At 43.4% G+C, this 26,732-nt stretch overlaps 3 protein-coding genes across 4 annotated transcripts; 2 read left to right on the top strand and 1 right to left on the bottom strand.

Moving 5' to 3' along the window:
- Nucleotides 1–845: 845 nt before the first annotated feature.
- On the top strand, nt 846–11,531 carry LOC103190409 (C-X-C chemokine receptor type 2-like). Of its 2 annotated transcripts, XM_042336424.1 has the most exons (3): nt 934–960; nt 5,379–5,419; nt 9,721–11,531. In XM_042336424.1, exon 3 carries the CDS (start codon nt 9,724–9,726, stop codon nt 10,795–10,797), a length of 1,074 nt encoding a protein of 357 aa, XP_042192358.1. In that variant the 5' UTR covers nt 934–960; nt 5,379–5,419; nt 9,721–9,723; the 3' UTR covers nt 10,798–11,531. The 2 variants fall into 2 exon arrangements, with proteins under 2 accessions (XP_042192357.1, XP_042192358.1); XM_042336423.1 differs by lacking the exon at nt 5,379–5,419 and having other exon boundaries at nt 846–960.
- On the top strand, nt 846–11,531 carry LOC121849411 (C-X-C chemokine receptor type 2-like). The gene is made up of 3 exons (XM_042336425.1): nt 846–960; nt 5,379–6,448; nt 10,794–11,531. The coding sequence occupies exons 2-3, from the start codon at nt 5,382–5,384 to the stop codon at nt 10,795–10,797; spliced, it is 1,071 nt and encodes a 356-aa protein (XP_042192359.1). The 5' UTR covers nt 846–960; nt 5,379–5,381; the 3' UTR covers nt 10,798–11,531.
- Nucleotides 11,532–14,625: 3,094 nt separating this feature from the next.
- LOC121849403 (C-X-C chemokine receptor type 2-like) lies at nt 14,626–17,099 on the bottom strand. Its single transcript, XM_042336348.1, has 2 exons — nt 17,057–17,099; nt 14,626–16,561 (listed from the first exon to the last, which is right to left on the bottom strand). The coding sequence occupies exon 2, from the start codon at nt 16,556–16,558 to the stop codon at nt 15,557–15,559; it is 1,002 nt and encodes a 333-aa protein (XP_042192282.1). The 5' UTR covers nt 16,559–16,561; nt 17,057–17,099; the 3' UTR covers nt 14,626–15,556.
- Between the last annotated feature and the right edge of the window lie 9,633 nt (nt 17,100–26,732).

Here is a 26,732-nt window from a genome sequence, read left to right as displayed (position 1 = left end):
TTCTTTAAAAACTGAGGCAAAATACTCATTAAGCATCTCTGGCAGACCTTCATTTTATTTTAATAACAAAAAAAACTTTTGAATCCTTGCATTTGATATAGCACCTTATCATGTCTTCTAGACATCTCAAATAGCTTCACAGAATGTACTGTAAAGTGAATTGACTGTATATTTTGTGGGCGAAACGCAGCAGCCAATTACGCACAGCAGCGTCCCACAAACAACCGTGGATTGAGTGACCAAATTTTTTTATTTTAAAGGGATTATTACGCCAAGAAAAGTGATCTGCCAATCAACTAACAACTGGGTTCCTACTTACTGCTAGTAAAAACCATGTTGAGTAAGGCCTAAGGTTTCGCTCTGCCCAGGAATCAAACTTGGGTTCGCTCGTGTGCAAGGCCAGTGCTCTGATTCCTAAGATATAGGACTCCACATATACCTTATCATAGCTCATAACTGCTTTCAACCAATGGCTGAGGGTTTAAGAGTACTTCCTATTCCTCCTGTTACTGGTGATACACCTTCATGGCAGAGGGGTGAGAGAGATCGCAAGAGACCATTAAATAGAAAGAGGAAGAACATGTTAAACACCTGTTGTTTAAAACTTAATATTCCAGCAAAATCGCCAGTGATTGTGACATTGTGGTTCAGATACTGACTTCCCACCCGTAGTGTGTAATATTGTACCAACAGATCTCTGAGCGTCTTTGTCCACAGGACTTGAGTCACTTCTGGTAGGGTCTCTCCATGTTTCCATTACAAGTAACTTGCTGAGTTACGAAATTAAGTTGACGTGGCAGAATACCATCAAGGCTATTTGAGGACAAACTCTGTGTTTTCCTCTCACTGTAGTGCTTGCTCCACTGCTGAGCTAACTCTCCTCCTGTCACTCACACCATCTAGTCAAGACAACCCTTTTGTCAACATACAGATTGGCAGAGACACATTTCTTACAGAAAGGTATGTAAATTATTTTCTTTTAGCACTTTATCAGATTCCTTAAGAACCATTTTACCATTTGCTTTTTCATAACATATAAAAGAGGGTTAACTGTAAATATCGAGCTGTTGTGACCAATTGTAATTTAATCCTTTTTTTTAAATGAATGGGCGTTTGTTCCTAGTAGTTGTACCTTCAGTCACTTGTGCTCTCACATCTGGGTCAGAAGATTGCAGCTTCAAGCCTCACATCAGGGACTCTGAGCTATTTCAGCTGATGCTCCAGTGAAATACTAGACTAATAGGAAAGCGCCACTTTGTTTGAGATGCTTTCTTTGGGTGAGATGTTAAATTCCATCCTTTTGACTGTACCTTTCTCACTCCAATATTCCCACCCCAATTGAATCCAAGCCCCAACTTAGGCGCAAACCCTCGACTGTCCAACATCCTCCTGATGTGAGAGGCGCTATATAAATATAATTTCTGTTGTTGAACTGAAAAGTCTGGTCTGTGTGTTTGATGGGTGTTTAAAGATATTGCAAAATATTTGCAAAAAAAGGGATTTTTTTCCTGGTGTTTCAACCTAGAATCTTCTAGATAAATTGCTTATTCTCTTCATGGCTGTTTATGGGACCTTGAAGCATGCAAACTGCCTATAAATACATAGTCACTACATATGACAGCAAATACAGGTTTCTCTATCAAATGCAAGGATAATTTGACCATGGCTTTGGTATCTTTCCTTTTCTCCCTGCTCAGTCCTCCCTATGAATTGGGTGAAGCATTTCAAGGCATTTGTGCCACATTAAATTTTTATTGGTTTACATATATAAAAAAATTTCGCCCACAAAATATACAGTCAATTCACTTTACAGTATATTCTGTGAAGCACTTTGAGACCCCTCGAAGATGTGATAAGGCACTGTATCAAGTGCAAGGATTATTATTATTATTAAAAGTGCTGTGTAAGTGTAAGTCTTTATTGTGGCTGTAATAAGAGAGAGTGTAAGATGAATAGACTGACCATCATAAGTTTGGTAAAACGTGTGAAATATGCCATCCTTGTTAAACCGCTGGACGTTATTTGAAATGAGAATGGAGTTTCTCCCAGTGCCCTGGTCCCCTGAATAAAATTGGTCACTCACTCCATGGCAGTTTCTGGGACACTGCTGTGCATAATTGGCTGCTGCATTTTGTCCACAAAATACAGTTAATTCACTTTACAATATATTCCGTGAAACACTTTAGGTGTTTAGGCTCTATATCAAATGTAAAGATTATTAGTATGTGGACTTGAAGAGAGAGAGACACACATGCACTACACCCGTGATATCTGCACTGATTTTGTATCTACAATGTCCTGTGCTGTAATAATAATAATAATAATCCTTGCATTTGATATAGCGCTTTTCACGTCGGGAGGACGTCCCAAAGCGCTTCACAGAACACACTGTAAAGTGAATTGACTGTATATTTGTGGGCGAACGCGGCAGCCAATTGCGCACAGCAATGTCCCACAAACAGTCGTAGATTGAAAATGACCAATTTATTATTGTTTTTTGTTTTGGAGGGATTATTATTAGGCTCTGTGTGGAGTAAGGAAACTTGCCCAAGGTTTGGCCCTCTGCCTGGAATTGAACTCAGGTCTCTCGCTTGCAAACCACTAACCACTGAGCTACAGGACTACAGGACTTCCTGTACGTAAGGAAGGGCGTTTGCTAGAGTCGTCTGAAAACTTTTGTTTGGAAGTTAATTTCAGCTCAGGAGGGTCGAGAACATAGCTGCTAGGGGATACCATCCTCAGAAACAGAACCTGTACTAGATTAGGGCAGATCCTGCTTCCCTATAAAGGATTGCAATTCTTTCAAACGGGGCGCTTGGAATTTATGGACATGTTCGAAGTCACGGCTAATAACTGAATGTTGTGTGTTATATATTGTTTATATAAGTCTATTTCTGGTTCAGTTGGCCTTTGCCTGGTTTATTTTCTAAAAGCAGAAAAGTGCTTTGATGACTAACATTGTGCTTTAAATTAATAACAGTTGTATTACTGGACTGGGGAAATAAACCCAAATCTGGGGAGTCACCCAAACCAGACTTAACTCAGCAGTTGGTGGCAATCACATTATGTCATCTTTACTGAGCTAAGATCTGTTAACTTCCCTAGTAACATTTTGTAATACAGATATTAAAACCTACTTACTCTCTGACGCTGAGAGGTCAGAGAGTGACATGCTTTCGGAGGCGGAGAAATACAGTGTGAATAAAGGGAAAGAATGACAATGTGCAAGGGCAAAAACTTTAAAAAAGCGGGGGACGTAAAAATCATTTACTGAAGTGGATGGTATATGTAGAGAGGTGGACTTCCAATAAACAGGGTTGGAGATTATGAGGGATTTTAATACAAAAGGAAGGCTAAATAGATGATTTTCCTGTTGGAAGAAGGTACTTAGTGAAGTGACACAGGGAAATGTATTTTTTGTATATATTAGCGACCTTGACTTAGATGCAGGGAGTTTGATGTCAAAGTTAGCAGATGATACCAAGCTAGGACGTACAGTGAATAGGGAAGAGGATGGCAAGAGAACGCAGGAGGATTTAAATAGATTAACGCAATGCACAAATCAGTGGAAAATGAAGTTTAATGAAGCGAAATGTGAGATTATTCATTCTGGCAGAAAGAAAATGAGGTGATTATATAATCAATGGTAGTGTATAGCAAGGAGCAGAGAGCAAAGGGACTTGGGAATGCAGCTATGTACACAAGTCCTTGAAAGTGTCAGTGTAAGTGGAAAGGGCTGTCAAAAAAGTTGAAAATGTCTATGATTCTATGTCTCATCAAGAGAGACAAATTATAACAAGAACAACAACAACAAAATGACACGTGTAAACATCGGGAGGATGTCCCAAGGCACTGGACAGTCAGAGATTTGGACCCGAGCTGGAGGTCGGGATCAGGGAGGGTGGTGGGCAGGGGGGGAAGTAGGGAGATTGAAAGCACAGTCGAAGAGGAGGGTCTTGAGATGGGTCTTGAAGGAGGGAAGGGAGGGGACACGGTGGAGGGACTGCAGGATGGAGTTCCAGAGGGTGAGGGCAGAGTGGCAGAAGGCCCGCCCGCCAAGAGTGGGGCGAGCGAGGCAGGGGACGTAAAGCAGGCAGGATCCCACTGAGCGGAGGGAGTGAGCAGGATGGTTGGGGGTTAGGAGGTCACAGAGGGGGGAGAGCGAGGCTATGGAGGGCTTTGAAGGTGAGCACCAGGATCTTCAACTGTATCCTCTGTGTGATGGGAAGCCAGTGGAGTCGGGCGAGGACGGGGGTGATAGGGTCGCGGAGTCTGGTGCAGGAGACGACACGGGCTGCAGAGTTAGTTCTGGATGATCTGCGGCCGATGGAGGGAGGAGTTGGGGAGGCCAACAAGCAGGGAGTTTGCACAGTTAATCCTTGATATAATGAAGGCGTATATGAGGGTCTTGGGGGCTGCGGAGTGAGACAGTGTTGGAGTTGGGCGATGTTGCGGAGGTGGGGAAGGCAGAGCGGGTCATGGCACAGATGTGGGGTAGAAAGGACAGTTGAGGATCAAACAAGACGCCAAGGTTCCAGACTGGCTCAGTGAGGGGAGTGTGCAACCATGGATGGTGATGCTGTCAGCGCCTGAGGTGTGAAGGAAGAAAGTTAGAAAGTGACTGAAGAAAGTTCGCTCTCATCCAGGACTTGATGTCTGACAGACATTCTGTCAGGACAGCAGTGGTCCTGGAGTCAAGGGTGGAGGCAGAGAGGTAGAGTTGGGTGTCATCCGCATACATGTGGGAGTTGACCCCATGTCTGCAGATGATGTCACCAAGAGGGAGCATATAGCTATTGAAGAGGAGGGGAACAAGGACAGAGCCCTGAGGAACACCATGCGGGGTCTAGAGGAGAAACCGTTTGTGGAGATGAAGAGGAGGCGGTCGGTGTGAGAGGTACGATCTGAATCAGTCAAGGACAGCGCCGTGAAGGTTGAGATGAGAGGAGAGATGGTGTAATTGTGCAGCACTGTAGCTGCCTAGTTAGGGCCACACTAACTATTAGAGAGGGGGCAGCAACACTGAAGTCACCAATACTTCTAAGTATTATTGAAGATGCAGATTACACAGGTCAACAAGCACCACAATGCCTCTAATTAGTGCTCAACTGCCAGGCAACAACACCTGGAAAGGAAACTCAAACGTGTGAAAGGCTTGGGAGAAACACAGAGATTGGAAGCTACAACCTTGAGACGGATGAATTAAGAGCTCCTCTGCTGTGTGGAGCTATACTTTATATTTGGCACAACAGGGAGCTTTAAAAACCACCATGATCATATTGGCCCTGAACACATCACTTGATGCTTTGCAGAACTCTTCTTCAACATAAACCTGTTATAAAATCACCAGCTCATTCTCATTTCCAAATTTCTTTCAGACAATGGAGAGTCAACTCATAATGAGCAGCAATGAAACTTGGTATGCTTTTGAGAATTATTCTGATGATTACTTTTATAATCCTGACGCGGAGCCCTGTGCACGTTCAGTTAACACAGAATCGGTCAATACTGCGATGGCTGTTATCTACAGCCTGGTCTGCTTGCTCGCTATGGCAGGTAACGTGCTTGTGATGATTGTCATACTTCACAACAGGCGCACAATGTCCTCCACAGACATCTATCTGCTTCACCTGGCAATAGCAGACGTCCTCTTCGCCATCACCTTGCCCTTTTCAGCAGCAGACGTCATAAATGGGTGGCTATTTGGTGACGCCATGTGCAAGATTGTCAGTGTGTTGAAGGAAGTTAACTTTTACAGTGGTATTCTGTTGCTGGCTTGTATTAGCATCGACCGCTTCCTGGCCATTGTCTACTCTGCACGAGCAAATAAGCAGAGGAGTCAATTTCTGACCAATGTTGTCTGTGGTGGTGTTTGGCTGTTTGCTATTCTTCTGTCTTTCCCGATTCTCGTTAAGGGTGTATTCCGCCCCCCCGATTCCGAAAGAATTCTCTGTTATGAAGTGCTTGATGGTAAATCATCAGCGACGTGGCGAGTAGCCACCAGGTTTCTTCGGCACATAGCCGGGTTCCTCATCCCACTGTCCATCATGCTCTTCTGCTACAGTGTGACCATCAACAGAGTGTTGAAAACAAAAGGATTTCAGAAACAGAAGGCCATGAAGGTTATCATTGCGGTGGTTCTGGCCTTTCTCATCTGTTGGCTGCCGTATAACATCACCGTTTTCATCGATACATTAATAAGAAGCAAAATAATCAATGAGACATGTGAGATGCGCAATCCTCTTGACAAAGCTTTATTTGCGACTGAAAGTCTGGGATTCCTGCACAGCTGTATTAATCCCATTTTATATGCTTTCATTGGGGTGAAATTCAGGAGAAACCTGATCAAAATCTTGGTCACTAAAGGAATTATTAAGCAAGGTCCAATAGTAAAATATGGGAGATCTGCTTCAACCACCTCTGAAAGTGGACTCACTTCAACTACAATCTAGACAGCTTGTGATGGAGCCCATCTCAGCTGCAAGATGTTGAAGAATGGATGGAAAAAACATTCTACGAATAGAACGAAGAAATGGGAATGTGGGTTTGCTGGTGTTCCTCCACACATTGCATTCTTTAATTAAGGAACATTAGGTGTGGTCTTTCAGTTGTCATTTTACTGGATATCATTTTAATTAAATCACCCTGTAAAGTGGGATCGAGAGACCACAATCTGGGATCCAAAGCTTCAGTGGCAAGTGCTAATAGATTTACAGTCCACACCTATCTGAGTAAGGGCTTCATTTTAGGCTTTGTTCCTTCATTAAGAAATACTGTATTATAATTAAACAGCATTTGGATGAGCAACACATGTGGTATAATCTGTAGATACTCAGTTACATATTGGATGATTCCTGACCCTCTCGCATAAATTTTGCATTTGCTTTGAAATGTTCCCAATGTTTTTCCTCTTCCGAGCCTCATGACTCTGCATTTAACACATTAAATAATAGTTATCACTCGTTAGCCAACCATCCCAATCTATCCAAATCTCTGTATTCATCTGCTTGTTCTGTTATCAGAGGTTTGTTAGATTTTATGGGCATTACCTCATTACCATTACATTACCTTAAATGCCATTTCTCTCAGAATCTCTCCTTCAGAAAGACTTCTAATGCTTTACCTGCTGTAGATATCATGCATCTTATCCTCTAATTCCTAGAGTAATTTTGTGCTCCTTTTATGAATTGTTATATTCACCGCTTTTCCAATCCACTTGCTTCCAATAATTTCTTAACAATACCTGCCAGGATACAGTGCAAAGTGTTATTGTTGGTAAGTTTAGTAACTGTATTTCGAGGCAAATATGATTTACCTAAATTTTGAAACTGGAAAAAGATACCAATTTTATAAAATATAGAAAAGAACCACTGATGAGAAATGCCATTTGGAAGAGGAAGATTAGTCTCAAACAAACACAAGTCATTGAATTAATGGTTAGGTTTATGAACTGTATCATTACCTGAGCAATACTTAATAACTGTATCTAATGCGGCATCTTTATCAATAAATCATTGCAGTGATTGATGTCTTGACTGCAGATTCTGATGTTTGTTCATCCTGCCCCCTCCCCCCATCACAGCCGGCCTGCCCCCTCCCCCCATCACAGCCGGCCTGCCCCCTCCCCCCATCACAGCCGGCCTGCCCCCTCCCCCCATAACCCACAAATGTTACGTTATATTTTTGAAAGGAAAACACAAAAATATTGCTTATGTGGGGCCTGCGGACATTCCTCAAAGGGCATCCTGCCCTCAGCAACCAGAAGGTTGAACACCCCCTGATCTAAACAATGCTGGTCCTCCAATGAGGCATTAGACTAAAAGCCACTTTGATAGTGGATTTTAATACCCCTTTATTTAGTGCCAACAATGTTGCAGCCCATGTCCTCTCCCGCACCGGGCTCCGTGACCCTATCACCCCCATCCTCGCCCAACTCCATTGGCTTCCCATCACACAGAGGATACGGTTCAAGATCCTGGTCCTCACCTTCAAAGCCCTCCATGGTCTTGCTTCCCCCGACCTCTGCGACCTCCCAAACCCCTACCATCCTCCCCACTCTCTCCAATCAGCGGGCTCCTGCCTGCCTCATGTCCTCTGCCTCGCTTGCCCCACTATTGCCAGGTGGGCCTTCAGTCACTCTGCCCCCATCCTCTGGAACTCCATTCTGGAGTCCCTCCACCTCAACCCCTCCCTTGCCTCCTTCAAGACCCATCTCAAGACCCTCCTCTTTGACCGTGCTTTCTTTCACCCTGCTTCACCCCCTGCCCCACCCCCAGCTCGGGTCCGAAACTCTGTCCAGACCCTTGGGATGTCCTCCTGATGTGAAAGGTGCTTTACACACGTAATTTTGTTGTTATTGTTGTAATACCTCAAAGCCTTCCCATGCATTAGCTGTCAAGTGTACTTTTAATAAACGTGCCATTCATTTTGCACGCAGCAAGCAACCGTTAAACCACAATTAAGGCATTTTATGTGGTGGATTGTTCTCAAGGACACTGGGAAAAACTCCCTTCTTCTTTGAAAACTGCTCTGGGTTTTTTAACATCCACCTGCACTTTAACATCTCTCCATGGCAAATTTGACCGCCGCTCAGATCAATCAATAATTTAAGATATTATTTAATAAAATCAGAAGTCGCAGGGAACACACTGCAGGTCAGGCAGCATCTATGGAGAGAGGAAAGTGAGTTCACTTTTCAGTTCGATGACCTTTCGTCAGAACCCGTAAAATATTCTTTAGTCATCTTGAGGCTTTTGGAGGAAAGAAAAGTGGCTCCTAGAGCTTGTGAACTTCATGAAACAACATAACGATGGGGCTGAATGAAGACTTTGTAAATCATGAGTGCCATTCGGTGCATAGCTTGCAAAGTTAAGAACATGTCTACACCTCCAAGTCTCACTGATGATGCAAACAGTTTGGTCAAGATTCAACCATGCCTTGAATTATTGTGGAGCTACCTAGCTTTGCTGGTTCTCCCGGGAACTAGTAAAGCTCAGCCTCCCTTCATTAATTTACTTTTATACCCGGTGGGACTTTATCAATTTTGAAACAATGAGGCATTGAGAAGATCCAGTACCATTTAAAAGCCAGAAATGACTCATTCTCTGGCGGTGCTCAACTGATCTAGCCACTAGGGATGTACATGTACAGGGCGTGAAGTGCGCTATATAAATGCAAGTTATTGTTGTTACTACAAATAAAGCACTGATTTTTGTGTGAACTTTAGCAACAATAAAAACTTGCATCTATATAGTGCCCTTCACATGGGGCAGGGGAGGGGAGCACCATAATAATAATCCTTGCGTTTGATATAGCACCTTTTTATCACCTCTTCTAAACGCCTCAAAGCTCTTCACAAAATATACTGTGTATTTTGTGAGCGAAACGTGGCAGCCAATTGCACACAGCAGCGTCCCACAAACAGTCAGGGATTGAGTGACCAAATTATTATTAATTTTTTTTTAAAAAGGGCTTTATTACCCCAAAAGCAATCTGACAATCGACTAACAACCGGGTTCCTACTTACTGCTGGGTAAACAGAGGCGTGTGGAGAAAGGAAACATGCCCAAGGTTTCGCCTGCCCGGGAATGGAACCCTAGTCCTCCTGCTTGCGAGGCGAGTGCTCTAACCACTGAGCTACAGGACTCCACAACACAACATATCTAATATAACGTCATCCCTTTATTCTTATTTCTCAGTTTCCTTCTTTGTTTCTTTCAGACAATGGAGAGTCAAAGCTTCACGCTCGATAATGAAGATTGGGGTGATGTATTTGCGAATTATTCTGAAACATACAGTTTTGATCAGGGTGCGGTGCCCTGTGCACATTCAGTTAACACAGAATCGGTCAATACTGCGATGGCTGTTATCTACAGCCTGGTCTGCTTGCTCGCTATGGCAGGTAACGTGCTTGTGATGATTGTCATACTTCACAACAGGCGCACAATGTCCTCCACGGACATCTATCTGCTTCACCTGGCAATAGCAGACGTCCTCTTCGCCATCACCTTGCCCTTTTCAGCAGCAGATGTCATAAATGGGTGGCTATTTGGTGACGCCATGTGCAAGATTGTCAGTGTGTTGAAGGAAGTTAACTTTTACAGTGGTATTCTGTTGCTGGCTTGTATTAGCATCGACCGCTTCCTGGCCATTGTCTACTCTGCACGAACAAACAAGCTGAAGAATCAATTTCTGACCAATGTTGTCTGTGGTGGTGTTTGGCTGTTTGCTATTCTTCTGTCTTTACCGATTCTCGTTAAGGGTGTATTCCGCCCCCCCGATTCCGAAAGAATTCTCTGTTATGAAGTGCTTGATGGTAAATCATCAGCGAAGTGGCGAGTAGCCACCAGGTTTCTTCGGCACATAGCCGGGTTCCTCATCCCACTGTCCATCATGCTCTTCTGCTACAGTGTGACCATCAACAGAGTGTTGAAAACAAAAGGATTTCAGAAACAGAAGGCCATGAAGGTTATCATTGCGGTGGTTCTGGCCTTTCTCATCTGTTGGCTGCCGTATAACATCACCGTTTTCATCGATACATTAATAAGAAGCAAAATAATCAATGAGACATGTGAGATGCGCAATCCTCTTGACAAAGCTTTATTTGCGACTGAAAGTCTGGGATTCCTGCACAGCTGTATTAATCCCATTTTATATGCTTTCATTGGGGTGAAATTCAGGAGAAACCTGATCAAAATCTTGGTCACTAAAGGAATTATTAAGCAAGGTCCAATAGTAAAATATGGGAGATCTGTCTCAACCACCTCTGAAAGTGGACTCACTTCAACTACAATCTAGACAGCTTGTGATGGAGCCATCGGACCCTTGGTAATTACTGATGTAAGATATTGGAAAATGGATTGAATATACATTTCCAAATGTGAAGTGAAGAAACAGGTATTGTGTGCAGGGTTGGACTTTTAGGGTAAATAGGCAGTCTGTCGGTCGTGGCTTGATACTCAACGAATGCTAAGCTCGAGCTGCTGCAGATGTAGCTTGTGGACTCAATTATCTATTGGACTGACTCCTAACACTGTTAACAAAACATTTTGCTTTGCTGCTTCAGAACAACGACCATAAATGATGTATGGGATCCATTCATAGCATTCTCAGAATCAAGCTGTTTGCAATGTAAAGTTAAGGATTTTGTACAGAGCTGCATTCGCTCTCCATCACATTCCTTCCTGCTCTGTCCTGAACCTGCACTAAGAGTGCTTGCGGTGAATATCATTGGATAAGTTAGTTCGGCGATTGATACAAGAGATGAAAAATGGTTGGACTTTCTTGGAATGAAATAAACAGCAGCGATGTGCAGGTTTACATGAAGGTTTATACTATTGAACATTTCTTTCATTCACATTATTGTTACTAATCTCCAAGTATTAACCAAAGCTGTAACTTAACCCTCTTTGAAAATTGCCCTCATCAACTCTCCTAATGATTCTTTGGGAATTACAAGGCAAATAAAAATGCAAGTTATTGTTTTAATGTTTACTTTTTGCTGTTGATCAAAATAAAACCCTCATAACTTGTGTTCTTACAATGAGAGACTGTTTATTTTTCTCTTAATGTGAATTGAACTCTATTGGTACCACACTGACTCTCTCCTATGCGGGTAAACTATTCCTAATTTTGCAATTGTTAGTGGAACCAAAACTATACAGTATTTTTCTAAAAAAAAACTGTCCATGTCTTTGCTATCAGCCTTCTCTCTACAATAAGACAGTTTTGTACTCTGTTATATCTCTGCATAACTGCAGAGCTGTGGGTTTGTTTCAATTGAGTAAGGCCCAAGAGCTAGAGTACAGGAACCCATCACAACTGGAAAAGGTAGGTGAGAACTTAAGTGATGCAGAAGTTAGGCAACATCACACTTTGTTTGCTAAAGCCAGTGGATTACAGAAGTGAAAGAAGATTGAGGTAGGAAAGACATCCTGTAGTGTTGAGGTTTCTGGAAAGGAATGCATTAAAAGGTGACACTCTAGTGATTTCAACACAGTGCCAATGCAGGGAGGACAAAGGAGAGTGTGTAGGACAGGGAATTTTGAGTTTAGGAGAAAGAAAAGAGAATGTGCTAAGGACCAATGACCACATTTCTATCTTCAATAGTGAAAGACAAACAGGATTGTGAAAGAATGAAATGTGTGAGGCCCATGGGAAGGTGGAATGTCACAACACAGCAAAAGTGATTTCATAAGACAGGAACCCTGTTGGATATTACCAGTGCTTTATCTTGCATCATTGCTTCATGTATCTTATGTCTCTAACTCGGTTACCATGCCACAGACATGCGTCCGCATATAGCTGACTGATTCTTATTTAGGAACAGCGGAATAGACAGGAGCAGATAAGGCTTTCCAGTCCACCTGGCAAGTCCAAAATAATGACAATTTAATTCACAATTATTAAATAAACCTACTCTATCAACTAGTCTCAGTCAGTATGTAGGCGCTTGTAGGACCTGGTGTATGAGAATGCTAACACATTTGCTCAAAAAGACACACTTGACAGAATTCCCTATGAAACACTTTGAAATGTTTTAATGCTGTACGAGATGTTAAATCAAGATCCCATCTACCTGCCCAAGTGCTTTGAGACATTACCTGTGTGAAGCATGCTATACAAATGCAAGTTTTTGTTAAAGATCCCATTGCACAACTCAAAAAGAGAAGGAAGTTTCTCCTAATGACTTTGCGAACAATAACTGAAGTAAAATTGGTCATTCACTTCATGGATGTTTGTGTGACATTGCTGTGTGCAATTGGCTGCCGTACCTACCTACAAAATACACAGTCACTACACTTTACAGTAAATCCTGTGAAGCCCTTTGGGATGTCCTCCTGACGTTTAAGGCATTATATCAAATCCAAGATTGTTGGAGGATTAATATCAAATGGAAGCTTGATTTTCTTTAACCTCAGATGACCCTCAATTGAATGCCACCAAGTTCAGGGGAGTTTTGTTATAATGCAGTTTTCCGTGTCCTGGAATTTACAGATTATAAATAGAGATAATTCAGTCATATAAATGATTAAATAATGAATTTGTACTTCTTTCAGCAACTTCCTTATTTTAGTAAACATTGCATTCATTCAGCAGTTTGGACAGGAAAATGCTCTTTCACTATTTTGAAAATTTTAAATAACCCAATGTGCTCAGTTCAGCAAATTAAAGTTTATCTGTATTGGGATTTGAAACACAGATCAATAGCAATTTTCCCTTATGTAGCACAGTTCAAAGTTTCCTCATGAGCTATTTGACATACATCTGCCTTTATCATGGTGGAAGGACCTACCGCAGGACAGTTTGTGACCTGCCAGCCACCCTGATGTCCTAGAGGAGGGTGACCAACCCATGGCCTGTGGGCTGGAAGTGGCCTAATGAACATTTACACTAGTCCAGGTGAGTCTGTTTCAAATCAATATTTTGTTTCCAGTCTTTTCTTGATTGAATATTTCTTAATTTACAACAACAAAATTATATTTATAGAGTGCCTTTCATGTCAGGAGGACATCCAAAGGCGCTGGACAGTCAGGGGTCAGGACCCGAGTCACCCGAGCATGGGGGTGGGGTGGGCTAGGGCTGAGGGAAGGCAGAGAGGTGGGAGGGAGACTGAAGACACGATCAAAGAGGAAGGTCTTGAGACCGGCCTTGAAGGAGGCAAGAGAGGAAGCGAGGCGAAGGGACTGTGGGATGGAGTTCCAGAGTGTGGGGGTAGAGAGGCTTGTTTATGGCAATTTATGGCACAAATCTAGAAATATTCAATCAAGAAAATTTATTTCGCTGAGCGACCAAATAGGTTGGCCACCACTGTCCTAGAGGTCTGAGTCCAATGCCGTATACCAGGCTTCCTCAACACCAATTCCTAATCTAGGTCGTCATGTGAGCAGCTTTGGCAAAAAGATGAGCTTGCTGAGATAACCTCCAAGATAATAATAATAAGATGCTCAACAACAGATCAGTGTAGGCTGGAACCCTCCTTTCTGCAGCCACTTTCTCTTTTTCCCTCAAATCCACCTCACTTCTTGGCTCTGGACATCAAAAATGGGCCAAAGGAAACCCCTCATCTGTGTATGCTCTGGAGCTCAGAACCTTGAAGGAGAACTGTTCAGACACTCATCTTATATCCCATACACTGTACTGGAAACTGTTGTCATTGAACAACAACAAAATTACATTTGTATATTGCCTTTCACATTGGGAGAACGTCCCAAGGCGTTAAAAAAACTGAAAACAGACAAGAACAACCAAATTGCCCGTCGGCCCTTCTCAATAGAAAATCATTTTCTCAACCAAGAGAAAAATAAATAAAAAAGAAATAATATTGCCAAAATGAAATAAATTTGTGGAGGTTTTATTCTGACAAACAGCAATAAGCAAACAGTAAAAAGAGCAACACATAACAAAAAAGTCAAAATGGAATCAAAACGTCACAGACAGCAGAAAAAAATTGGAATCCTACTCTAATAGCAATCAAGCAAAAAGTCTCAGAATAAATGAATTGTGTTCATCAGCTGGGTATCTGACATGTATACAGCGTGACCAAAAGCTTGTGATACCATTATAATGTTTAATAAGTCTTAAAGAAATTATGATATTTTTCTTTTTTTTAAGATAATAGGGTAGATATCATGACCTTTTGGGCGCCCTGTAGAATTCAATTACCGTGCTTAGTCTGCAAAGGCAGTGCGGACACTAAGGGTATTTCCCATTTTTATTGAGCTTTTTCAAAGGTGCTACATATAATGCTGAATCGAATCTCTATCCCATGGAAGGGGAAACAGTTTGTGGTATGTGCTGTGACAATTATCATTGATGATATTTATCACACGGACAGAATATATAATTATTTTTTCTTGTACTTAATGAAACGTCTGGGGATGAACTCCCTGCCACCCCCAACTTCTGGAAAATGTTTTTTCCCCCTGAGTTCCAATCAGAATTTAATCCCTTTTTATTTAACTGCAATGGATTTGGGCTTTTGAATCCAAGTGGCAAAATATTTTTTAACTTCAATTTCTTTAGGTTTAAAATACCACAAAATATTAAATTAACTAACTGCTGAAATAATATATAGGGCTCTTCAGTCTTGAAGAGACATCTTGGAGGGTACCAGATAGGAGGAATATAAGATTCAGAGAGTAAACTTAGAACAATGCATTCAGAGGCACTAAGACAACATTGGCAAACTTTACGGTTGTAAAAGGATAGGCACCAGAAAGCATTTCTTTACCAAGAGGATAAGTAACAACTAGAATAGGTTGCCAGGAAGGGTGGTTCAGGCCAGGACACTGGACTCATTTACGGCTTAATGCTGTAATAGTATTATAAGTATTCTGGAAGGATGGCATCAAAATGGGTTAAAAGGCCTTCTTCATTCAAACATCTCTTATAACTTGCATTAATGCAATCATGTAGGGGAACATCTTTAAAGTCTCGGATCTGCATTTTATTGATCTATCTGATGGTATCCTTCACAAGATGTCTAGTTTATGGTTGAAGTAAATCCAGATTTAGAGGAGCTAAGCACAAATCTGCTGGATTTTTTCAACGTGCTCTACTTATTGATTCCTTTTGTAACCCAAATTCTGATTAAGTTTCTCCGGAATTTCACCCCAATGACAGTGTATAAAATAGGATTAATACAGCTGTGCAGGAATACCAGACTTTCAGTCACAAATAAAGCTTTGTCCAGATGTGTGCGCATCTCACATGTCTCATTGATTATTTTGCTTCTTATTAATGTATCGATGAAAACGGTGATGTTGTACGGCAGCCAACAGATGAGAAAGGCCAGAACCACCGCAATGATAACCTTCATGGCCTTCTGTTTCTGAAATCCTTTTGTTTTCAACACTCTGTTGATGGTCACACTGTAGCAGAAGAGCATGATGGACAGTAGGATGAGGAACCCGGCTATGTGCCGAAGAAACCTGGTGGCTACTCGCCACGTCGCTGATGATTTACCATCAAGCACTTCATAACAGAGAATTCTTTCGGAATCGGGGGAGCGGAATACACCCTTAACGAGAATCGGTAAAGACAGAAGAATAGCAAACAGCCAAACACCACCACAGACAACATTGGTCAGAAATTGACTCCTCTGCTTATTTGTTCGTGCAGAGTAGACAATGGCCAGGAAGCGGTCGATGCTAATACAAGCCAGCAACAGAATACCACTGTAAAAGTTAACTTCCTTCAACACACTAACAATCTTGCACATGGCGTCACCAAATAGCCACCCATTTATGACGTCTGCTGCTGAAAAGGGCAAGGTGATGGCGAAGAGGACGTCTGCTATTGCCAGGTGAAGCAGATAGATGTCTGTGGAGGACATTGTGCGCCTGTTGTGAAGTATGACAATCATCACAAGCACGTTACCTGCCATAGCGAGCAAGCAGACCAGGCTGTAGATAACAGCCATCGCAGTATTGACCGATTCTGTGTTAACTGAATGTGCACAGGGCACCGCACCCTGATCAAAACTGTATGTTTCAGAATAATTCGCAAATACATCACCCCAATCTTCATTATCGAGCGTGAAGCTTTGACTCTCCATTGTCTGAAAGAAACAAAGAAGGAAACTGAGAAATAAGATTAAAGGGATGACGTTATATTACATATGTTGTGTTGTGGAGTCCTGTAGCTCAGTGGTTAGAGCACTCGCCTCGCAAGCAGGAGGACCAGGGTTCCATTCCCGGGCAGGCGAAACCTTGGGCATGTTTCCTTTCTCCACACGCCTCTGTTTACCCAGCAGTAAGTAGGAACCCGGTTGTTAGTCGATTGTCAGATTGCTTTTGGGGTAATAAAGCCCTTTTTTAAAAAAAATTAATAATAATTTGGTCACTCAATCCCTGACTGTTTGTGGGACGCTGCTGTGTGCAATTGGCTGCCACGTTTCGCTCACAAAATACACAGTCAATTCACTTCAGTATATTTTGTGAAGAGCTTTGAGGCGTTTAGAAAAGGTGATAAAAAAGGTAAGGAATATTATATTATATTATTATTGAGGACATTTAAATATGAAGGTTATCAAAATAAAAACGCAGGTACATACTGTTTGGTGCCTAAAGCTGCTCAGACACGATCATTCAACACATGAAATAGAACTTTATGTGCATTGGTAACTGCTTGATTCACAAACATGACCATCCCACTCTTATCTACTATTACCAGATCCAGTTGCAAAGTGTTCAAAACTAAAATGTACACTAAACAGAATTCACTTAAGGAAGTATGAAAGCAGAAGAAGCTTTTAGTTTTGAACAACTGTATGAAGAAATTCCACCCCATTATAGATTTATTTATTTATTGAGCATTTCAGAATCCAGAATTTGGCAAAATGACAAATTCAATTTTAAATTTGAAGTCGATTTTCTTAGTTCTTAAAATAATGTTGTAAACGTTGTTTGCCTTGATTGAGAAAGGAAACACAAAACAACATTTTCAGATGGATTAAGATAGCAGAACATAGCAGAGGGCCCTAAAGTTAAATTTCAGTACAAACATCAGGATGATTACTAGAGGGCAGTTAATGTTAGGAAGGGTGGTTGATGCCTGGACACTGACAGCTCAGTGCGGTGATGGTAGGGTGGGTTTCTGGAAGGATGCAATCCTATGTGTCAAAGGATCTTTTTCATCCAAACCAAACTTAAGAGTGCACAGTGGTGTAATAAAGTTCCACTGATGCGCTGTTAGTTTTCAACTGTGGTTTTATGCTCATAGAAAGTACAAGATACAGTTAATTGGAAGAGTGCACATCTACAACTTGAACTATTAATTAGTGAAAAAAAATTGCAAATGCTCCTACAACAACAATTACATTTGTGTATCGTCTTTCACGTTGGGAGGATGTCCCAAGACACTGGACAATCAGGGATTTGAACTCAAGAAGGGAGTTGGGATTAGGAGGGATGGAGGGCAGGAGTAGGAGGGTGGCCGCAGGCATGGTCGAAGAGGAAGGTCGAGACATGCCTTGAAGGAGGCAAGGGAGGGAGCAAGGTGAAGGGTCTGTGGGATGGAATTCCAAAGTTTGTGGGGGGGGGGGGGGGGAAGAGACTGGAGGTCCTACCACTGATGGTGGTCTATATTGAATTATTAAGTCCGTCGGCTCTTCTGCTCCTTTTGAAATTTTACCATTATTGCATTTTTCTCTTCTTGTTCTTTCTCCCAAAATATATTTCTACACACCCTTCTGCATTTGGGGAGGAACGTTTGCAGGGCTAAGGGAAGTGGAATTGATTTGAATAGCACTTTTGAAAGAGCCGGCACAAACACAATGGGCTGAATGGCCTCCTTCTGTGCTGTATAATTCTATAATTCAATTTAATCTCCCACCTATCCACACAATGCACTCGTCTGTGCATTGCTTACATTTCTTTTCAGTGAACCATTCTCCCTACTTTTGTGTCACCTGAAAATTTATATTGCGTCCCCCTCTACCCAAATGCAAATAATTTATAATGCAAGTAATTTACATCTCCACATGACTGTTCAGCAGACAGTCATGTAAAAGAAGTAACATTTAAGTAGAACCTTTCATGTAAAATAATGACCTGGGAGCACTTTACAGGGATGGTGTGGATTACTGAAAAAAAGTGTGAACCAGGGTTAGATGATTGAAGGTATGGTAGGAGAGATCGACTTTGAAGAGGAAAGGCTTTGAAAGCTGTAGGGATACAAGGTGGGGGGATATTGGCAGGAAATGGAGGTACTGTGGCTGAAAGCTCAGTCGCTGATGAAGGAGTGGGTGAGGAAGGGGTATGTAGCATGCTCGAGTTTACAAAATCGAGAGAGTGGGCGGAAGGAGTTTGCAAAGGATAAACGATAAAAGTTAGGTCAGTTTAAAGTCAAGAATGTAGCAAGGTACAGAAATTTGGTTCTTCAAAGAATATATTAGTTTTTCAATATGCATATGCTTAGCTCTGGAAATAAAACAAATATAAGAATTAAAGTGCTGGCCCTCATGGGACCCCATTCAACATTTCCCAGTTACTACCTCGATTTTAAACAGTTTCTTATCCATGATATTTTTTCTCTACACTCATGTGAATTGTTATTCAGGTTTTCACCAGAACACATGACACTTGTCATTTGACACCATGTACTTTATCTGTAGCACACAGAAAGAAATGAAGAAACCATTTAAGGAGGTGGGATAGTCTTTTACTCATGAAACTTCCAGCCACTGCTATGCTTTTCAGATAAGCAGCAGAGTTGCTTGTAATGATGTATTCTGGATCAAGTGTTTTGTCCTCGGTAGCTGCCACAATAATAATAATCCTTGCATTTGATATAGCGCTTTTCACGTCGGGAGGACGTCCCAAAGCGCTTCACAGAACACACTGTAAAGTGAATTGACTGTATATTTGTGGGCGAACGCGGCAGCCAATTGCGCACACAAGTACAGAACTCCTTTCAAATTTAACAGCGCAAGTGGTGGGATGGGATCCAGTGAGACCTCCAGTATCACCACATGGCATTTTCTTGGGAGCCTAGATAAACACTTAAACACTTAAGCACAATGATCTCAAGATTTTCCAGTGGTTCTGACAAGATAAGGTCCTGGGTATAATGGGTTCCTGGAATTTTGGCACATGTGCCATCCGGACTGATGCACTCGATTTCTAGGGTTCACTCTTTCTGGCAATTGACTCCAGTAGACGAGCTTCATTTCTGTAGTCAACCTTTCTAGATACAAACCAGGAAAGCCAGGCCACCATATTCTCGTCCATGACCACCAAAGAATCATAGAAATTTATGGTAGGTAGGTATTTTCATTGCAATCACCGTGAAGCCACTCAAACATCGCTTAGATCCAGATTTTGCCTACAAATGCAGCAGTCAAAACACTACAGTAAAATCCAGAGAAGTGCTTTGAGACATCTCAACGATGTAATAAGGTGCTGTATCAAATGCAAGGATTATTATTATATTTTCTTTATAAGATAGAAAAAGAGTCAAAATCTTTTCAGACAACACTGAATGCTGACAACAGCCCAATGGGGGTACAAAAGCGGGAGAAATAGAGGGAAATAAAACACCAGGCCAGGAATCTCTGGCTGGCTGGTTAGGTGGGACACAGGTCAACAATCAATCACACTGTTAGTGTCAAAAACTAAACTCTGGAAAAGGCACGTGTTTTTTTTTTCCGCCCAAGAATGAGCAAAACTTCAGCAGCCACTGGAATGGCACACCAAATAGCGCTTACCACAGTCTTTCGCCCATGCTCGCTCTCTCCAGGGCCAGTGGCGTGGGAATCCAGAGCAAGTTCCCAATGGGCTCCAGCCACCATCTTGCTGGCAGCCTGAATGGAGGAGAAGCTGGTAACTGACAGGGGGTGAAGGCACCCGTAAGAGCGTGTGGTGCTGGTTGTGCCAACGACAGCCACTTGTGTGTTCACGGCATGCTGTGCCACTGGCACCAAGTTCAGGTGACCCTTTGCCAGCAGAGAGTAAAACCCAGTGGCGGCAGCAGCCGCCCAGGCCTGCGCATGGACCCGCGGTGTTTGGCGCCCTTTTCCCCCCCGCTGCACACGCGCACTAACCCCCAGGGTGTGTTAATCCGCCCTCACTGTGATCGTAGACAACTAGAAATGGGAGCAGGCCATTCAGCCCCTGGAGCCTGTTCCTCCATTCTGTAAGATCATGGCTGATTTGTTTCCTCAAGTCCAATTACCCGCCCTTGCCCCGTAACCCTTAATATCCTGACCTAACAAATATTGTGTAATTTTTCTGCGGTTTCTTGCTGTCCTGGAGCTGGAAGTATGATTTGTAAAGTCAGTAAATCTTAACAAAGTGTGTGTTGCTATTGTTTGCCCAATGGTGGCTGGTCAATGGTGGCCCGGTATTTGATTAAAGTACCTGTGTCTGGTGCTGGAGCCATTTGTGCTAAGTGCTTTTAATCAATTATCCCACTGTGCCTGTGACCTTCTCACCCAGTGCTTCCAGGAGTGGGTTCTCAGTAGCACAAACAGCTACAAGCAGAGCAACCCTTTGAGTGCTGATGTTCTCTCACCATCCCCCTAATTGCTGTCTGATTGCCTCGTGGGTTGATTGGAGTGAATCTGAGCCACATAGCGTGGGAGGTTCCTGGGCTCTGTCCTTACTGTGTGCGGTATTGTTTAGGGCACGTGCTTTGCAAGTGAAAGGATCCGGGTTCGATTCCTGGCGCAGTGCAAAACCTTAGGCAAGTTTCCTTACTCTCCACGCCTCTGTTTACCAGCAGTCAGCAGGAACCCGGTTGTCAGTCGATTGGCGGATCGCTTTTCCCGGGGTACTAATCCCTAAAAAAATTTGGTACTAGGACCCAGCAGGAAAGCTGTGGTTGAGGTGCAGTTTCAGTTGCTGGTCAACAGAGAGCGGCAGTTCGCCGGTCAGCCCAGGGCCACGGTTTCGTAAAGCAGATGATTCCTGTGCCAAGAGGCACAAGGATGGAACTTATGTTAAATTGTCAGAAACTTCCCCTTAATCCCAGCACAGTGAGATGCAATGAACGAAAAACTAAATTGGTACTTGTTTTGGAGTATAAAACTCTTAAAGAGACACTTTTCAGGTGAATGTTAAAGATCCGGGACGACAACAACAACAACTTGAGTTTATATATCGCCCCTCACACAGGGTAGGGTCCCAGGGACACCATTGCAAAAGAGAAAAGATCTTCCCCTGAGTGCTGAACGCCAGTCCCCCAGATCAATTGCTGTGTGTGAGACCTTTCCGTGTCCAAAATTGGTTTCAATGTTTGCCTACAAATACAGTCACTTACAGCGGCCCAGAGCCAACCTTTTGAGGGCTGGGTAGACTATGGTTTTCTTCTCCAAAGCTGAGGAGTTAAGTGGTGATCTGTTTGAGGTTTGTAAAATAATGGGGGGAATTTACAGGCTCTGTCATGGTTACCGCCCCCCCCTCAGGTGGAGCATCCAAGAGATCCGAGAGAAACAAGGTTAACTCCAATAGCAAATTCAATGCTATTGATGGATAATGGCTTGGAAATCTTAGGCACTGAGTGACTATAAAGATTACCTCCACTAAATGCTGGTGGGAGATACATTGGGGGGGAGAGAGGAGAGAGACGTGAGTAGGGAGAGAGAAATGTGGGAGGGAGACACACACAGAAGGACCAAGAGGCAAGGGAGGAGAGATGTGAGGATCGAGAGACTGCGAGAGTGCGGGGGCAACAGAGAGAGACATAGTGGGGTGGGAGGGGAGAGACACTCACAAGCGCGCGCGTGGAGAGAGGTAAGAGGAGAGGCAGAGAAACACAGGAGGGGAGAGATAGATGTGGGGAGAAGAGGAAAAGACATAGGGGAGAGAGAGATGAACATGCGCAGAGGAGGGAGTCAAAGATCTGTGGGGGAGAGCGAGAGAAATGGGGAGAGACAGAGAGACATAGGAGGGGAGAGAGAGAGAGAGAGTTGTGGGGAAGAGAGAGGCAGAGAGAGAGGTAACAGAGAGAGGGAGAGAGAAAGAAGACATGCAGGGAGTGGGAATGGTGGGAGTGAGAAACTTGGGGAGAATGAGACACAGGCGTGCGGGAGAGATAGAGAGATATTGTGATGCGAAGCGAGAGATGGAGTGATGCAGGAGAAGTGACAAACATAGAGGAGGAGAGAGAGAGACACAGGAGAGATATAGGCATAATAATAAATCATAATCCTTGCATTTGATATAGCACCTTAACATGTTAGCGAGACGTCACACTGTTGACTGTACACTTGGTGGGTGAAACGTGGCAGGAGGGAGAAGAAGAAATGGGAGAAAGAAATGTGGAGGGGGAGACAGACATACAGCTCAGTAAGTGTCTAGAACAGGGCTCCGTGTCTCTCTTTCAACACACACTGGCTATGAATTGGCTGATTTACTCTTTCCCATCCTCTCTCTGTCTCTCTCAATGTGAATCAGCATTCTCAACCAGTTGCTTCTTTCCGTGGCTCTGGTTATGAATGCTGGTGTTGCCCATCAAGCCTTTAACTCCACATTACACTGTCTGGTTGTGTCCTTTCCCTCTGAACAAATACTGTTTTGCCAAAAATCAGATCCATTCATCATCCGTCTTGTTTGTTTTTACAAATTGAGCAGCACAATAAAATGTGGTATTTAATTACTCTCCAGTTGATGTGCAGCCACAATCATTCAGTGTTTGTAATTCTCTCAGGATCTGTTATTCTATATTATAATCCTCCAAAGATCTGGAATAGATTCCAGCCTGTAATAATAATAATAAAAATAGTTCTTGCATTTGATATCCCATTTATCATGTCATAGAGGCATCACAAAGCGCTTCACAGAATTTATTCAAAGTGTAATAACTGTGTATTTGTAGGTGGATGTGGCGGCTAATTTGAATACAGTGGCATTCCACAAACGGCCATAAAATGAATGATCAATTTTATCTGACGATTGATGGCCAGGACATCAGGAAAAATCTCTTTTCCCTTTTGGGGATCTTTAACATCCACTGATCTTCTGACGCAGAGGAGAGAGTGCTGCCAACTGAGCCAGACTGACACATCACCTGACTGTGACTCATTCCGGGGTAGGGAGAGGTTATCTATAGATATATATAAACCCCTAATATATAAACCCCTAATAGATAAACCTCATGATTAGATTCCAGTCTGTAACTCACAGACCAGTTATTCTATGTATTACCCACCCACCCAATACCTTGAATTAGATTTTAACCTACAACTATATATACTCCCTGAAACCCTGGATTAGGTTCTAGCCTGTAACTCACCCTGGAGGTGTGTGTTTTATATATATATATAACCTCCCTGGAATAGATTCCATCTTGCACTTTATTCTCTCCCTGTCTTTCTCTCTCTCCATTGCTCGCCGTGTCTCTCTTTCTCTCACTCTCTATCTCTGCCTGTGCAGGGCAAGCCTTGGCCAGCCTCAGTTGCTGCCTTGCTCTGCTCCCCGTATATCAAAGCTCCCTCTGCCATCAGCACCAATTAACTTAGAGTTCACCTGACATGAAGGATGGTGGTTACTTTCCTCGGCGTGGCGGCTGCCAGCATCTGATCTACTGCACAGTAACTTGGCTAATGCTTATTACATACAATGAAAGCATCACAGAGAGAAAGTATTCAACCCAGTCCCTTGTTTTATGATTACCTTCCATCCATTGTGTGTGTGTGTGTAGTTTGAGGGTGTGTGTGTGTGAGTGTGTAGTTTGAGGGTGTGTGTGTGTAGTTTGAGGGTGTGTGTGAGTGTGTAGTTTGAGGGTGTGTGTGAGTGTGTAGTTTGAGTGTGTGTGTGTGTAGTTTGAGGGGGGCTGTGTGTGTGTGTGTAGTTTGAGGGTGTGTGTGTAGTTTGGGAGGGGGGGGGGTGTTAAGTGCTCTGGGATGCTCCCATGCCTGAGGAGCACTATATAAATGCAAGTTGTTGTTGGTTAGGGGGTTTGATGTGATTATGTTCATTTGGTGTGTTTGGAGGTCGGTGTGAGTGTGTGTTGGAGGGGTGAATGCATTGTGGGGGGTGGGGGTGTTGTGTGGAGGCATTGTGGGGGGTGTTGTGGGGGTGGGGGCATTGTGCGGAGTGGGTGTTTGGGGCTGTGTGTATATTTGGGGCAGGATGTGTGGCTGAGTAGAGCTGTTCATTTTCCTGAGTGACTGGAAGGAGTGATGGTGGGGAGGTCATTGATTCCCTTGTGTGCAGTCCATATTGCTGTGACCAGACTTCAGTGGGGAGTTCTGGAGACCTAAAAGGGAATGATTATTTCCTGTCTGGTGCTCTATGGTTTGTGCCTCAGCACCAGCTCGTGTGTGTGCAGTACCTCTGGATTAAAACTTGTTCCCATCTGGTGCTTTACAGCTAGTGTGTGTTTGTGGAGTGGGGTGGGCGAGCACACATGTGGGTGGATGTAGTGGGGTGTTTGTGAGGGAATTACTGCTAAGTGTAGTGACTTACTGTAGTATTCTTGTAGGCAATATTCCCACAGCAAGATCCAACAAACAAACAGCTTTGAAGCGAGTGACTGATTGATCAGGAGGATAGCTGGCCAGGGCACCAGGGAACCTCAAATCTGTTTTCCAATAGTAACTCTGGGAACCTTAACATTCCTCTGAATAGGCTCACACAAGCTCGTTTTTTTTGTTTTGGAAGCGAGTAAAAGTGCTTCCAACTTGAAAATGTTTGCATAAAATTCTCTCTTTGCCCTTTAAGAACCATCATGCGTTTGGGATCAGTGCAACTGTGTGTGGTGGGGGGGGGGGGGGGAGGGGGGCAATGAAAGGGGGGGAGAGAAGAGGCAAATGGGAACACAGTGCCAACCAACTGACTTACTGACCGTCTGCCCAGTGGAATTCTTGAATTTCTGCAACTGGTTAGGAAAAGCTCTGGGAGGTACTTGGGATGTACAGAAGGGAAATGGGTTGCAGTCTGGCCTCCTGCCAGCACGCACTGTGTCACTCCAGATGCTCGGTGTTGCTGGGATTAGCATGTGGTTTCCATTTAGCTCAGTACACGGGCAGGACGTGACAGCCAATCCCTGCACACAGACCCAGGAATATATGGGAAACATGTGTGGGGGGTTTTTGCAATCCATAAAATCTCCCTAAATTTGAGAATTGCTTCCTGTCAGAGCAGAGTTTTTAGTCAAACCTTGAGGGCTGACGGGAGAGGGAAAAAGGAGCAAAAGCCTGACGAACGTTGGCTGTAGTTTTGTTGACCATGATTCAGCCTCTCCCAGGAATGAAAACTCAGAACTCTTTTTTTTGTGGTACTTCCCCTGAAATTTTAAACAAAAGTATGTGAAAGGCTTCGAGCTTTGATTTCCATCCTGGGGCAAAACCAACCAAACTGTGTGGAGCAGAACGGTCCCAGCTCTGACCCCGCTCTGTGCTGTCACTGATCTCAGGCTCTCCCCCCCCACCGCTCGGTGCTGACACTGATCTCAGGCTCTCCCCCCAACCCCCCACCGCTCGGTGCTGACACTGATCTCAGGCTCTCCCCCCCACCCCCCCACCGCTCGGTGCCATCACTGATCTCAGGCTCTCCCCCCCACCCCCCCACCGCTCGGTGCTGACACTGATCTCAGGCTCTCCCCCCATCCAGCCCATTGTGTTTGCCCACTGCTGCCTGTAATAGCAATTTTATTACTACTGTAGTCCCACATCCCAGTTCTCTTTCTACATCCCTTAATATCTTTACTGCTCAGGGGCCTATCCAGTTCCCTTTTAAACAATTCTATTAATGCGGCCATTTGCCCCATTAATCCGCTTGTGGAAATGATTTCCAAACCCTGACAAGTCTTAGGGAAAAACTTCTCTCTAATCTCTTCCCTGATTCTGTTGCTAACAGTCCTCAAACTGTGCCCCCTCATTACTTATTCCCTACTCAAGGAGGTTTGTTTTCCCTATTTTCATGTTCTTGTATCTTTAGAACCTTAAAGAACTTGATCTTGTTCCCTCTCAATCTCCAGATTGAGAAAAGCAATTTATCTCAGCTTCTCTTCATATAGATTGTGTCTGGTATTGGGATCACTGGTCAGCTGGTCTCTCACAAGACCTGTCCTCGAGTCAGATGATGTGGAGGATCTCAGAGCAGGAATTTGCACGATGGCCTATTTCCGCTTGATTGACCTCCCTTGAAGCTTCAATGTGATGGTCAAAGGCACCATTTTGTTTGGGACAGGCTTGAGTTGTTGGGTGGGGGTGGGGGAATCTGTGGCAGGAACAATGGGAATGTGTCTTACAGAATAATAACTGCTTTGTCTTGTTTGTGACCTGG

The sequence above is a fragment of the Callorhinchus milii genome, unplaced genomic scaffold (genome assembly GCF_018977255.1).
Source record: "Callorhinchus milii isolate IMCB2004 unplaced genomic scaffold, IMCB_Cmil_1.0 Scaffold6, whole genome shotgun sequence".
In the NCBI taxonomy this organism is placed as follows: Eukaryota; Metazoa; Chordata; class Chondrichthyes; order Chimaeriformes; family Callorhinchidae; genus Callorhinchus; species Callorhinchus milii.
Note: the sequence above shows the minus strand (reverse complement) of the source record. Positions and strands in the feature narration are given on the sequence as shown.